Below are 13,802 nucleotides of genomic sequence, written 5' to 3'. Positions count from 1 at the left end.
CTTTTATTAGTAGAGATGTTTTTCAAAAATTCGTTTGGAAAAGTAAATATGAGATTATTCTTCTGGTGCTTCCAGGCTATATTATGTGTTTCACATATTCAGAAAGCGAATACTGTATTGCAGTGCTACTTTCATTTTGAATTATGGTTGAAAGTTAGCTGCTTTGTAGTAGTGCTGTTTTGCTCAATAAATACGTTTGAACAAAATACATTTCTTACATAAAATCTGTCCAAGATCATTGACACTGAATGGTTCTGCCTTGGATGGAAAGCAAGTTTTCTGTTAGAGAATCCATTAATGTTAGAAAAATGATGTTCTAGATAAAATGCTGATGGTGTGGGGGAGGTGGAGATGGCAGCTGATGCCAGTGAAATTTCGCAGTTGAAGCTCAGTGAGAAAGTCAAGGAAGACAGGTTTAAAAAAAAAAGTTTCACCTTAAAATGGAGAAGCAGCACATTTTCTCACCACCTGTTAAAGACCAGATCCAATTAGCAGAAAGAGCTGTCTGGTGTAAAAACTTGTATCACAACTGGAATGCCTAATTTTAAGGTCACACTAAGGGAAATTGAACCTCAGTGTTTCCTTTGGTTAAATCTTTTGCTTTACAAAGAGTAGAGGTGTTTATAGATGAGAAATTCCTTTTGCTCCAACCAGTTTAACTTGACCCTGAAATCAGAGCTCTTGTATTTCAATAGAGAGTAAGGAGAGCAGTCAGATGCCTGTGAATTGTGATCTCCTTTGGATTTACAGGGACTGATTCACAACATCTGCCCCAGGAAGATGCCAGTTCTGAGGTTTGTATCTGAGATACCCAGAGCTGAGGTAAAACCAAAGTCAGCTCCCAAAACACAAGGCTTGTGAGCATATGGGCTTTAGTAGTCAGTTTGAACATAATATCCTGGTATACCACAGACTGAGACCCGTTTAAAGCACTTCCTCTGGTAGGGTTTTAAGCTTCTGATAGAACAGCTCTGCTAAGTGAGGGAATACCATGTTACCCACGTTAATACCTAGAATTGAGGGTTTAAACATCTCCAGACTTTGGTAATCTCTATTATTTCATTTTGAGTTGTGAACCATGACATTTTCAGGTTTTTACATTAATAGTCTAATAATTACGTTTGTATTTATAAAGTCTTATAAAAATTGTTATCTGAGACATATGTGGGGATGAACTGCCACGTCCTCAAGTACTCCTGCGTGGAAGAAGCTTTTTCAGGTACAAATATCGAAAAGTCTGGGGGGGTTAAAGCCCTTAACTCCCAGTAGGTATTTTGTTGCTGGAGACCTGTTGGAAATTTGTAGCCATTCACCAGTGTTTTGTAAGAAATACCTGACAACCAAAGGATGAAGTAAGAGCTTGGTGCTGGGGGACAAGCCCTTGCCAGGAGCTAATGAGGGCTGAAGTGGGTTTGAAAGCACGCCAAATGAGCCCCGGAGCTGTTTCCAGTCTCCCGCCTTCCTCGGCTCTTTCCCTTTCCAGCCGCCGGTGCCAAGGTGATGCTACTGGTGCTGTCCACGTGGGAAGGCTGGCGCGGAGCCCCGCCGGGCGCGGGCAGGTGAAGCTGCAGCGCTCGGCCCCGCGCCCCCAGCCCGACCCCGATCCCGATCCGAGGGGGCTGGGAGCGAGGGCGGGGAGCGGCCCGGGGCTCCCGCGGCAGCAGCAGGAGCAGGGAGGAGCCGCCGGGCGCTGCCAGAGCCCGGACCTGCCGCGGGGAGGGAGGGAGGGAGGGGCGGCCCCGGCTCCCGGCGCTCCCCGCTCGAGGCCAGTGTTGGGGCGAGCGGAGCAGCGGCTCCGGCTGCGGGGAGTGCGGGCGCGGAACCGGGAGATTCCGGGATCGAGACCGGGATACCTGGATCGAGGCCGGGCTGCCGCCTCCTCTCTGCCCGTCTGCCCCGACTTGCGGCTGGTGAGTGGCGAGAGCTGCGTCCCGTTGGGTCTCTCCGGACCTGGCCGTGCCTTCAGAAAGCGCGAGGATGGAGGTTTAACTCCGTGCGTTTATTTACACTGCAATGCTACTTTGTAATGCAAGTGGGCTCCTGGGATTGTGAGAGACTTTTCGGTTGCGTAGAAATGCCGGAGAGCTTAGCACAGGACCCTGCCAGCGCTGAAGAGCCTGGTGAGAAAGCAAACCCCCCCTCCCGACTCGAGATCCGGCTCTTTGGGCAGATGCGCTGTGATAAAAGTGCTGTACGAGCTTTATCATTTGACCTTCAGAGCACAGTTTAGCAAATGGGAGACTTTAAACCCCCTCACGCTTGGGAAATGGAGCGGGGAAAAAAACCCAACAACTCCCGTGTTTAGCTTTCGAAGACAATTATTGCTGGACTGGTAGTGTAAAAGTGCTTTGCCGTGTTTTCTGTAGCCAAATGCAAAGAATGCTCTGTGTTTATCAAATAGGTGTGACTGCCAGTGTGTATCTGCCTGATGTGCCCTGACGTTCTGAGTCTTTGCCTTCTTTAATGGACTGTAGATGGGCATTACATTAGTGCTTCTATTGAAATAGAAAGAAAAATGCTAATATTAGTAACAATTTTTGTTACTATGTTACTGTGTTCAAACATAGCCTTTAAATTTGGACAGGGAACAAAAAGTCTGATTCTAAGCAGATGGTGGAGAGGTTTCTTAACCTCTTACGTAACGTTAATATAGCCAGGGTGATGGTAGGTATAGCTGGGGCCATACCTTAAAGAGTGTTGCTTTTGTGTCCCTTTGCAGCTGTAATAATTTCAATGTTAATCCCACAGCATGATGAAGTAAAAACCTGTGGAACTTCCAATGCAAGTAACTCTTCTTACGGCCAGAAAGAGACGTATTTTGGTTTCTCCCTGCTCTGTGTAAGCAGGATTAGAGCTATTTTGGATCAGAATATTTGCAATTACAAAAACTTTAAAGCCTTTCATATGGTAATGGAAAGCCAGTAAGTTGTGTAAATAAGATTTAGTGTGATGACAGTGTGGCAGTTGTAAGCAATGTTTAGGGGTTTTTTAACAGCTTTCTGTCCTCTTAAGCTGTGCTGAGGTATCCACCTGCTTTCCAGAACTATGCACATTTTTTCTTGAAGTAGTGTGGTTCCATTAATTTCTGCTGGTAGCTGTATCTCTTTCCAAAGCTCAGAGTATTTGAAGCTTTTTCAGACTTTAATGCATTTTTCCATTTTCCTTACATAGATATGGTTTTTTTTCTTTTTATCTTTTTTTTTTTTTTAAATTAAAATTTTAGAATCATACAAAACTTCTGGAAGAGAATTCAGTGCTCCTTGTTGTTGCTTCTATTGATAGTCTAATTATATCTATTGTAATTTTTGACTTTGAAAAGACTTTGTAGTTAAAGCGCTGCCATCGATTTCTGTAGTCGAAACCCTCCAAGTGATTTCTGGAAATGGTCTGCTGTTGTTTTGCTCTCTGTGCCAGGAGAAGTAACTTTAGCTTAAAAGCAAAGCAAAGTTTGCTTCTGAGGGTCTGAAGAATCCTGGTTTTCCCACCCTTTGCAGTCTTTCCCAGTTCCCTCACCCCATAGCTGTCTCTGGTGGGTCCATTCTTGTGCCAGCTTGGCAACGCTGCCTGCCAGTGCCCAGCTGTATGTGAGCTGTGGTGCTGGCATGATGACATCTGGAAACTCCCTGTCACAGGAATTGCGGTTCCCCAGCCAGCCTGCGACACAGGAAATGAACTCATGGAGTCTCAGGTTCAGGACAGGACAGCTTCACAGCCTCGCAGGCTGTGGAGAGGGATGACAGGGACAGCTGGCTCTCAGAACACTTGGAGGAGGGGAAGTTACCCCTCTACAAACCTCTTCTGCTTCATAATTGTCTGCTAACTACTGCCTCATGGAACAAGGAGTTAGGTTGCTGAAAATCTGCTTGTTAGTAGGGTGAGGTTAGTTGAGAAAATGGGTATTTATAGACTGTGCACAAAACAAACTGACCATAATGGCATTTCTCAAAAATAGGAGCTGCGTTGTACCAATTCTCAAAGTGAAATGGCTGCATTAATAAATGTATCAGGTCAACTTGCTTGTTGATGAAATAAGAATTTGAGACTTCCTGAGGCTGAAATGCATACATTTAATATACTTGAAATACCTAGGGGGGGGAAAAAGGAAAGCACAGGGATGGCTTATTCTGAGAAGCGCCTGTATTTTGTACAGAGAAAGCTTTTCAGGGAAGAAGTAGGGGTTAACAGCTGGAAAAGCAAGAATCGAGGTATTGAGAGAAACCAAGCACCACATATGATAGCATTGGAGTAAGAGCTGGAGAATTTGAAAAATGTCTAGCTGAGAGCCAAAATGGAGATCAACAACCATAAAACATTAAAAAGCAGTTTGACTCGCTAAAGACCATTGCAGTGATAGATAAGTAGACACCTCCCATGAAAGCCAGTATCAAACACCAGGCACCACTTGTTACTTTTCTGTGCACTGAGAAAAAGCAAAGATACAAAGAATTCTGGTAATGTGAAGGAGGAGCACACGCTCCTTCAGAGTAGCTGTGCACTGGCTGGCACAGCAGACGAAGCCTGGCGAGGATTTAACTAAATTTACAGACTGTAAGACTATTGACCATGCAGGAAAACTTCAGCATCTTAAAGGACTGCAAGGCCATTATGGTATTTCATCTGGAAGGAGCCTTACCAGGTAGTGCTGGGATTGTTAAATGTTGCTTATTTTAGAAATGCACTGCTTCTAGAATCCAGCTGGTTTAGATGAATTTTAACATGAAAAGACATTTTTGTTACTTTGGACGTCATGTTCATCTCAGAGCTGTGATGCTTTGTAGCTGACACGTCTGCAAAGTCCATGAACCCTGGGCTGGTTCAGCTGGCTGGGTGGTGCAATGCTGACTACAGCTGAAAAGCTTTAGATAACTTTGAAATGAAATTTAAATTTTGTCCTACCTTAAATGAAAAATCTAAAGTCTTACAAGAGTTCAGTTTTGGTTTTGTGCAAGTTACAGATTTTGGTGGGGTTTTTTTCTTATATGGTTAAAACAACCCTCATCACTTGGCTGTTCCCTTGTTTTTTAAAAATCTATAAGTTATCTGTACTAATATATTAGGTTATACTAAATTTCCACTATGTCATTCCGTCTTGGATTTGCACTTCTATCATTCCCAATTGCAGGCATTATGAGTCCAGATGGGATTTGTTGAACCAATGTTTTTTTAAGTCTGGTTGGGGTTCTTTTTGTTCTTGTGGTTTTTGTTTGGTTTTTTTTTTTTTCTTTTTAAGAAACTTAAATCAAGGAAAAAATCTTTCAGTTGCAGCCAAAGGAACAGGTGAATTTAATCCAAGTTTTAAAAGAACATGCTAGTTGAGGAGCACCAAATCCCACATAGTTGGTGTGGTTCAGCATTACTTTATTTCCTGAAGGGCTTGCAATGCAGATGGCAGCTGTCTGCTGGGTGAGCTGTGTTCACTGTTAGCTCCACAGATAATAGATGGATTACTCCATAAAAGTGTCGTGAAGGAACGTCACCACTGCAGACCATGGTACATTCCAGATATGATACTCTTCCAAGAGTTGTTTTGAAGTGCATGGCTAAAGTGCTTTCTGAGCAGTTACTGCTATCAAGAGTGCAGTAATTAAAGACAGTTCTGGTTTTCTTCCCTTAGCAGTCCAGCTGGCATAATTTCTAAAGAGATGATCATGTTTTAAATACCTTGTGTCCAGCTAGAGATGTGGGATGTATTAAACGTGTAGATTAACACTTTTTCTAATAGTATTTAATCTTCTGTTAAGTAGGGCTGTCTGCATTAGAACCTGTGTTTTCTACAACCTCATTATTCAGAATACCTGTCCACTGCTTCAAAGCTTTCAGGTGTAAATTTTTGTAAGTCTGAAAACCCCACTCTACTGGAGAATTCCAGATCCTAAAGCAGTCTGAGGAGTGCAGCAAAAATCAACTTCAATATTGAAAGAATTCAGAATTCTCAAAGACTGAATTTTCAAAGATTCTTATTTTTAGGTTTTTTTTTCAATGATCGGTATGTTCTTAGATTTCCCATGCCCACGTCATATTAAAAATCTTACTATGCTTTTACTTGTCACGTCTTAATTGGCTCATTTATTCATCCTCTAAAGAGAAGACTCTCAGTTAACTATTTCATTGGACTGTTGTTACATCTCTGTAAGTTCCCAGTCATTGCAATTATGGCAGAGGAGACAAAATGCACAAAATGCAGTGGAGAGTTAAGAATATAATCTAAGAATGTATTTTGGTGTGACAGCTGCAGGTGAAGTTTTGCTGTCAGTGGATTTACAGTCACTTCTGTAGAGAGGGACACAAATGAAGTACCCTAGTACAGAATTTTTAATCCCCTCAAACACGAGTGAAACAAAACTCAGATGACATTAGCCCAGTCAAATTTAATGACTCCAAACAGAAAGGTTACCAAACCAAATGAAAATGTACAGCCCAGCTCACATCCTAGAGAGTTGGTTTGAGTCTCAGTTCTTCTTAGCTGTGACTGAATAAAATATATAATCAGATGGCTACCTTAGCATGCAAAGTAGTCTTGCTTTAATGTGTCATTGAAAGAATTTCAAAGCAAGCAGGTGCTCCATAAAAATGGACAGAACTCTGGAGTTCCTTTAGGCTTGGGAAAAAAAAAAAAAAAAAAAAAAGGAAAGAAAGAATTAGCTCTATCTGTTAAAATTTTAATGCTTGAATGGTTCATAAATTGCTTGTTCAACAGGAAAACAAAGGTAGAATTATATGTTGTGCTACTGATGATCTTTTCTTCAAATTTAGTAGTTCTAAAACGTTTCTGAACAAGAGGTACACAGGTAGATATTACATCTGTGGAGAACAAAACGTTTATCGTTGATGACATTAACTGGAGGCTGCTGAGCTGTCTGGACAGAAGTTACAGTTCCCATGTCGGTGTTCTCAAGGGGCACAAATACACTGAGGGGCCGAGCCCGTGTGTCTGTCCTGGGATTGCCCAGCTGCTGCAGGCATGAGTTTGGGTGTCTGTGTTTGGCACCTGTGTGCCTGGCACAGAGATATGTGCTTTCCTTCATCGAGTGATTGAAAACAGCTACTAAAAATTAATGCTGCAAGTGTGCTGGGCTTAAAGCAAAAGGATGTGTGTCTGTCTTCCTGAAATATCAGATATTTGCAGTTTCTCTGTCCCTTCTGTTCAGTTATTGCAGTAGACAGTAGCTTTGATCAGTGTACAGCGGTTTCAAGTAGGATATGGGTGAGTCCAACTAACTTAGAAACAAATGGAACAGCATAATTATGCAGCCTAGCTCTTATGTGAGTGAATGTAAAAATAAGCAGCCATAAATTCCTAAAATGTTGTCAGACACCCGGAGAGGAGCTTTCTCTGCCTCGGTGTCCAGCTCTCACTGTCCCCTGAGGTTTGACGTTGTCTGTAGTGCGCGAGAAAACCAGACTGCCGAAAAGCAGTGGAATTTCACATAACTAATATGTCTCTTCAGACCAAACTGAAGTGTAGCCTGCCCCTTGAATTTACTCTCTGTGCTCAGCAGAAAGTCCTCCTTGGGCTTGACTTGCGTGCGCCAGGGGAGGGGGTACCCGGCAGGAATTTGTGGAATTGAAGGCTGGAAAAATTTGCTTGTCAAGCAACATATTCTCCTGTTCTGAGCAGTTATCTAAATGAAAGTGATTTCCCAGGGCATCTGGCTCTGCACATGATCTAGAACAAATAGCAGAGGATTAATTTTCGTTTCAGAAGTGGAGGATTTAGCTCCGTCTCAGGGAGATGCTACGCGGGGGGCTGCCAGGGGGAGCATTCCAGTCGGCAAAGCACTTTCTGCTCAGAATTAGCATTCAGGCAGTAAAATAGCTCAGCTGGCTGGGCAGGCTTAGCTCCCTGAGCACTCAGCAAAGGTATCAGGGAAGAAAATGAGTTAGAAACTTCCTTGCTTGTCTGCCTTAATCTGTGTATATTGCGTCTCTCTGCAAAGTTCAGTGTCTGTAAATGCAAGCCTTGCAATTTGGACTTGCAATGCTGTTAATTAAATTTGGTGTTAAAACGTCAAAGCAGTTGTAATTAAGTGATTCTGGTTTTTTCAGCAAGTGTTGATTTATTCTTCTAAGTAGTACATAATTAGTGTTTTTCTTCCTCTTTCTCCTCCTCCTTCCCCAGGCCCATGTAAATTGGGTAGCAAACTCTTGTCTGAGTGTGGTGTTTGACCTTTCATGTTATTTATCAAAATAATGACCTTCAACTTACCTTTTTATCTTACTAAAATAAAGCCATAGTTAAGATGGGAAAAATTGGCTGTTCTGAGCACCTTACACAAGTTTTGATCTTGAGCTGTGGTCACTTCTACAATGTTAATAGTTCTCATTTACCTACATATTGCTTGGAAATCCTTAGGAGAAAATCTTTTAATATCCTTTATTCACAACACGGTACATTATGTACTGCTGTCGGAATACATGTCACTGAGAAGTAAGAGCTTCTCAATCAGCAGTAATTCAATCCTGGAATTATTTTTTGTCAACATGGGAAAAATGTGGTTGTAAATAACAGTTATTATTTATATATTAGTATTCATAACAGTATTAGTATTTTTAGTATTCATAACAGTTTACTTTGAGCTTCTGCTAAAGACGTAGTCTACTATTCAAAAAATTTGATATGTTTGCTGAAATGGTTTGATTTATTCAAATAAGGCATTTCAAAATTTCTTTATAAACATGAATATGCCTCGTTTTTAATAGAAATTGGAAAGGAGGTTACTGAAACCGGCACTTTATTGGTTATTGAATAATCTCTATTGTGCAGACTTGTCTCCTGCAGGTTTTCAAAGCAGACGGGTAAATTGCAGTGAAAGGTGTGGATGGTGGCACCATTTATACCAAGATCTGTTTTTATAAAGAGTGGGTATGGCTTAGTTTTGTGCACAATGGTCTTGTTCTTTGCATGTCAGCCATTACTTGTTAGCTGTGACACAGACACTGTCAAATCTGTATTCATTTGAGTTACAATTTGGTTTAATGACTGAAAATCTACATAACTTCACTCTTTAACATTTTGTTGAACAAATTTAAGTACTTCAAAACATTCCTGGCAGCATGGGTGACTCCTCTCTGTTTCCTTGTGTTGTGAAAGGCGAAGCCCAGAAAGAAGCTCATGTTTAATCCGAAGTTATTTTTGAGCATCTGAAAACACTGCAGCTCTCTAAACTGTGCTTTATTTGTTTCTTCAGGAACATCACGTGTCCACTGAGAACTTGGAGCATGGCTATGAGCAACGCCAGTGACTCTGTGGTCCTGAGCAATGGCAGCATCCTGTCAAATGCTGCTGGCCCAGGGGTTGTTGCAGCGAGTGACGCAGACATCACAGTCCAGCAACTCCCATCCAAGGAAACACCAAAAACAAAACCAAGTCCCAATGGCTGCCTGCAACTAAATGGTACAATCAAACCATCCTTTCTGCCTTTAGACAACCAAAGAACTCAGCAGATGTTGTCGCAATGCTGCCACCCTTGCCCATACCATCACTCTTTAAGTAGCCATAATAGCAAGCAAGAATGTCATTCAGTGGTTGGCAGCTCAGCACCATCTCCTATGACCTCGTGCTGCATGCAGCCACACGCTGACTACTCAGCCTCTATTTGCCAAAAACACACCCCTGTCTATCAGCCTGCCTGCTGTCTTCAGCCCTCCCCATCCTTCTGCCTTCACCATCAGTGGCCTGACCATTTCCAGCATCAGCCTGTGCAGCAACACATAGCCAGGATAAGGTAAGCAGGTTGCATTATTTCTTAGTTCTCAGGATGGGTAATCTTTCCCCGAACTATTTTGTTTTCTTGCAAAAGTAAAAGATCTGAAAGGAAGGTGAACCAGATTTCTTTCCCAGCAATTTTACAGATTAATTTTCAATGCATTACCAATTATTACTTCCAGAAGAAACCAAGTCAGGAGATTTGTTTTGCTGGGCTCCATGAATATTCCTGAAGTGAATTAGTTCTTTCTTGAGACAAAAAAAAAAAGGCTGGGTTTTTTTTTCTTAGCGATTGTTTGGAAGCTCATTAGCTCTTTTAGAAGACACAGGGTACACCTCTATTGTGTAAAACAAACCAGTACAGAGATAGCTAAGAATACACTGAAAGATCTGGTATGTTTGCATAGTCCAATCAAAACACATATTTCTGTAAAAAATGCACTGAAAAATACTTTCAACAATTCTGTTCTCAAATGTGCAGGGTGTTTTTTCTTTGTCAGGCCAGCTGGTTCAGTGGGTTGCCCTCATGTCTTTTCAGTGTAGATTCTGCTAAACTTCAAAATTGTGCTCAGATTGAGAAATTTGGGATTGTTCCATGTTTTAGTCCTTTCTGTTCTCCATTCCATAAGAACCTGCCTCTTTGTATTTGTTAGCTTTGGAGTTCCAGAACCTCAGGAAGCAACAAACACAAGAAATACCTTCTACAGCCTCCTGGTCCTGGGTAAAATCAGTCAGTCTAAGAGGCAATTTCTAAAAACCAAGTTTCCCATTGAAGGAAGAAGCTTCGAAGCTTTTAAACAAGGTTATTATTTTCTCTGAGTTGCAGGTGGGCTAAAAGGGGTGAATTTTCATAGGAGCATTAAAAACTACCCTTCTCCCTGTTCTCCAACATCTGCAACCTTGTTCAAGAACTTGGAGCTATAAGTGTTTCTTAGTCAGTTACAGTGATTTTGTCTTGATGAAATATATGAACTAATTTTAAACTCCTAAAAATATCAGACTGGGAAAAACATGTAATGTGGAAAAACTCAAAATGAATTAAGCTTTTTTCTCCTAAGGTAAAAGCAGATGAAAATAGGGATGATAATACGGAGCGCAAATCAGCTTTCTCCTGCCAGTTATTCCACTTACAAATGGAAAAAATCTTAGTTGTCAGAACTGCTTACAATCAGAGGTGTTTTTTTCCACCCCATACTTGTTTAAATGTCAAGCAAAGATGTTGTACAATTTTGTATGCAAAGGTATGCAGGAAGTTGAATTATTGCAGGATCAGTCATACTTTTCAAACTGTTGGAGTGGTTGCACTGATTTCACTGTTTTTCTTCCTATGCAGCAGGGCTGTTAAACTTCATCTGTATTCCATAGTCATGAGGAAGGGAACAAATGCCATCCGTAGTCTGGGTTTCTGGTTTTAGTCTAGAAATAAAAACAGTGACAATTTCTTCTGGATATGATAAAATAATGTTTTCTGTCGTACTTCACAGATACAAAAACTGTTTGAACTGCTCTGATGGGGCTCTTGAGCCAAGATGCTGGCTTTTCATCTTGCACTTCATTGCCATACCATGCACTTCTACAAAAATGTACAGACATTATGAATAATGATTTATGATAAATGGTTTGTCTTGCTGCAAGCAGTCAAAATAACGATGCAATCCAAGCTTTAAAGCGCCTATACTTATTTAATCAGCTCTGTCTGTTGGAATACCCTGCCTATCCCTGTCAAATGATTACTGGGCTGCTTCCATGCCTTTTCACTCTCTAAACTGCCCATGGCTGCATTAACGGACAGTGTATACTGATCTGGCTATCATTTAGCATGGAACCAAAGACTTCTTTTCTCTCTCCACACTGAACAAGGGGTATCTAAATACCATAGTCTCTCATTGCATTGTGAAGTTATCACCCAGAGAGGCCACTGTCAATGTAGACGTTGGGTGATGGTAAAAACTGAATGCAGCATTGCAGGCAGATGGATGTGCACTGAGGAATAAGCAAACTGTCTCATTTCTAGCTACTTGGCAGTGCTAAAAAGGAGAGGTGATAAAAGTGTATTCATTTTTTATGTGCTCAGGTAACTTCTTGTAAACAGAAGAGTAACACTTAGGTGTGTGATATTTCAATGTGATCATTGTTCCGCACTCTTAATTTTATTGCAATTTGAGCTTATAATCTGCACAGCAGCTTCTTCTCCAGGTATTTTTATTACAAGGTTCATTGGAAATCATCCAGCTTTATAAAATGTGCATGTTTCAACAGGGTTATTTAAAATGCAGGTTCTCATACAGTATGTTAGTTAAATTCAGTATGTAGTCAAACTACACTTAATTTAGCTTCTTTCTATTTTTAAGAAATGCATTCAAATATTGTTATAATTTTAAGAAGGGGGAAAAGATGTGATTAGATGGAGCAGGGTGAACACTCTTTGCAGACTGTATCACTGATGCTTACAGCTCTGGGCAGGTAACCAATTGTTTCAGCACAACAGGTTTTGTCAGGTTTTGAAGCCCAAGGCTTAACATTTGTCAGTGACCTAATATTAAAGGAATGTGGCTCTGGTATATCATTGCAGATTGAAGTGAGTAAAGAGAGATTGAAATAATGCCACACTTGTCCTGTCCTCTTAAAGCTGGCTGGATCTGGAATTTTGTAGAGGGTTCAGCTTTGAGGTTTTACTAAATTACATGGAAATGTCATCTATCCACCGTAAAGAGAGTCCGGACAACTGTTAACTTTTTTAGGTTGGTGGAAAAGTTCTGTAGCATAAAAGAAAATATTTTTAGTGGTTGGTGTTTTGCAACATGGTCATGGTAAAAAATTCTATTGTAAAAGTAGGTAGAAGAGGTCAACATTTGGTTGTAATGATTCTGATGATTTTTAGGTGTTTTTCTGAGGTTGGAAGATCTTGAGTAAAGTTTCTTGTGTTATTTTGTGCCCATATTTAAGAAGTAGCTCATGTAAACATGTTCATACCTCTTTTTTTTCAGTGGCCATCTTGACCACATAAACATTCCCTGGGAAATTCTAGCCATCTCTCCATATCAGAATGCAGTTATCTGGGGGTTCGATTTGCTTTCTAATCATTTCTAAATTTTCCTGTGTAGGAGCATGGCACATTTAATTCTCTTCAGTACAGTTGGATGGTGGTTTTTTTCCCTTACCCTGCCCCTTTGCAGAGCTCATGCTGAAGTTTCCTTTTTTCTTGTAATGTGCTTATGAATCTCAAGAAACCTGGGGGCTTAGACACACTGGAGGATATGTAGCTACTGCCCCTCCTGTGCTGCCACCTGCTTCTGTAGTTATCAGCAGCCTTCACCAAGGTGGAGTAGAAGTGGGGAAAACCAACCAAATAAGGCTGTGAAAGAAGCATGAAGATTGATTCATAATGACCTGAAGCACTTGAGTTAGGAGTCCCTAGGGAAAACTAAAACTGTGCAACCCAGTAGCATGCTTAGCGGGATGAAAGGAGGATAAAATAAATAGTGAACAGTTGTATAGTTCTCTAGGAGAACTAAATAATACCATTTTTTTAAAAAAGCCAGAAAACTCTTACAATCTTTCCTGGTATTTTTCAAAACTTCTTCTTCATATAGGAATGTATGCATGTAAACAGGAGAGGAAGAGGAAGGATGTGTGGAGATCATTCAGGAAGTTGTCTCAGCATAGTGGGAGGCATGGAATAACAGTGGTGGAACCTCTGGTACCAAATTGGATTGCTTCCCTCAGACAGATATGGGAAGTTTTTAGTGGGAAAACACCAGTTAAAAGCTACCTGTATGCTTGTTAATCTTGATGCCAACTGTGCTGGAATCTCTCTGGTGGTAAAATTTAGAAAACTTAGGTCTGTGGACTCAGAGACGAAAGGTAGGGCAGAAGAGGTCAGGGAGCTGTGAAGGAACTGCTGGTGCTGCTGCTAAGGACAATGCTCAGACTGCCCGTGTGTGCAGTGCTTGCACTTTTGCAGTATCAAACCAAAAAATTCAAACAAGTGCTCTTCGTTCAGGGTGAACCTGTTTTATGTCATCCACTGTTATTTACTTTTTTAGACTATACTGTTAATGCTTTTGACTAAAGCAGACAAGTAAGGAAAACTGTT

The 13,802-nt window shown here is 41.1% G+C and overlaps 1 protein-coding gene across 3 annotated transcripts in view; it reads left to right on the top strand.

The window, feature by feature from the left end:
- The window catches only part of DISP1 (dispatched RND transporter family member 1), an 87,285-nt gene that overhangs the window by 46,176 nt on the left and 27,307 nt on the right, over positions 1 to 13,802 (top strand). For 2 of the 3 annotated variants that reach the window (XM_066178198.1, XM_066178199.1), the window contains exon 2: positions 9,189 to 9,725. In XM_066178198.1, the coding sequence (XP_066034295.1) occupies positions 9,189 to 9,725 (537 nt within the window). Of the gene's footprint in view, positions 1 to 1,751; positions 1,911 to 9,188; positions 9,726 to 13,802 lie in introns of those variants that run through there. The other variant, XM_066178200.1, reaches the window with a different exon arrangement.

Source organism: Chamaea fasciata, unplaced genomic scaffold (assembly GCF_029207755.1).
Source record: "Chamaea fasciata isolate MVZ Bird 193981 ecotype frontalis unplaced genomic scaffold, bChaFas1.0.hap1 SCAF_3, whole genome shotgun sequence".
In the NCBI taxonomy this organism is placed as follows: Eukaryota; Metazoa; Chordata; class Aves; order Passeriformes; family Sylviidae; genus Chamaea; species Chamaea fasciata.
Note: the sequence above shows the minus strand (reverse complement) of the source record. Positions and strands in the feature narration are given on the sequence as shown.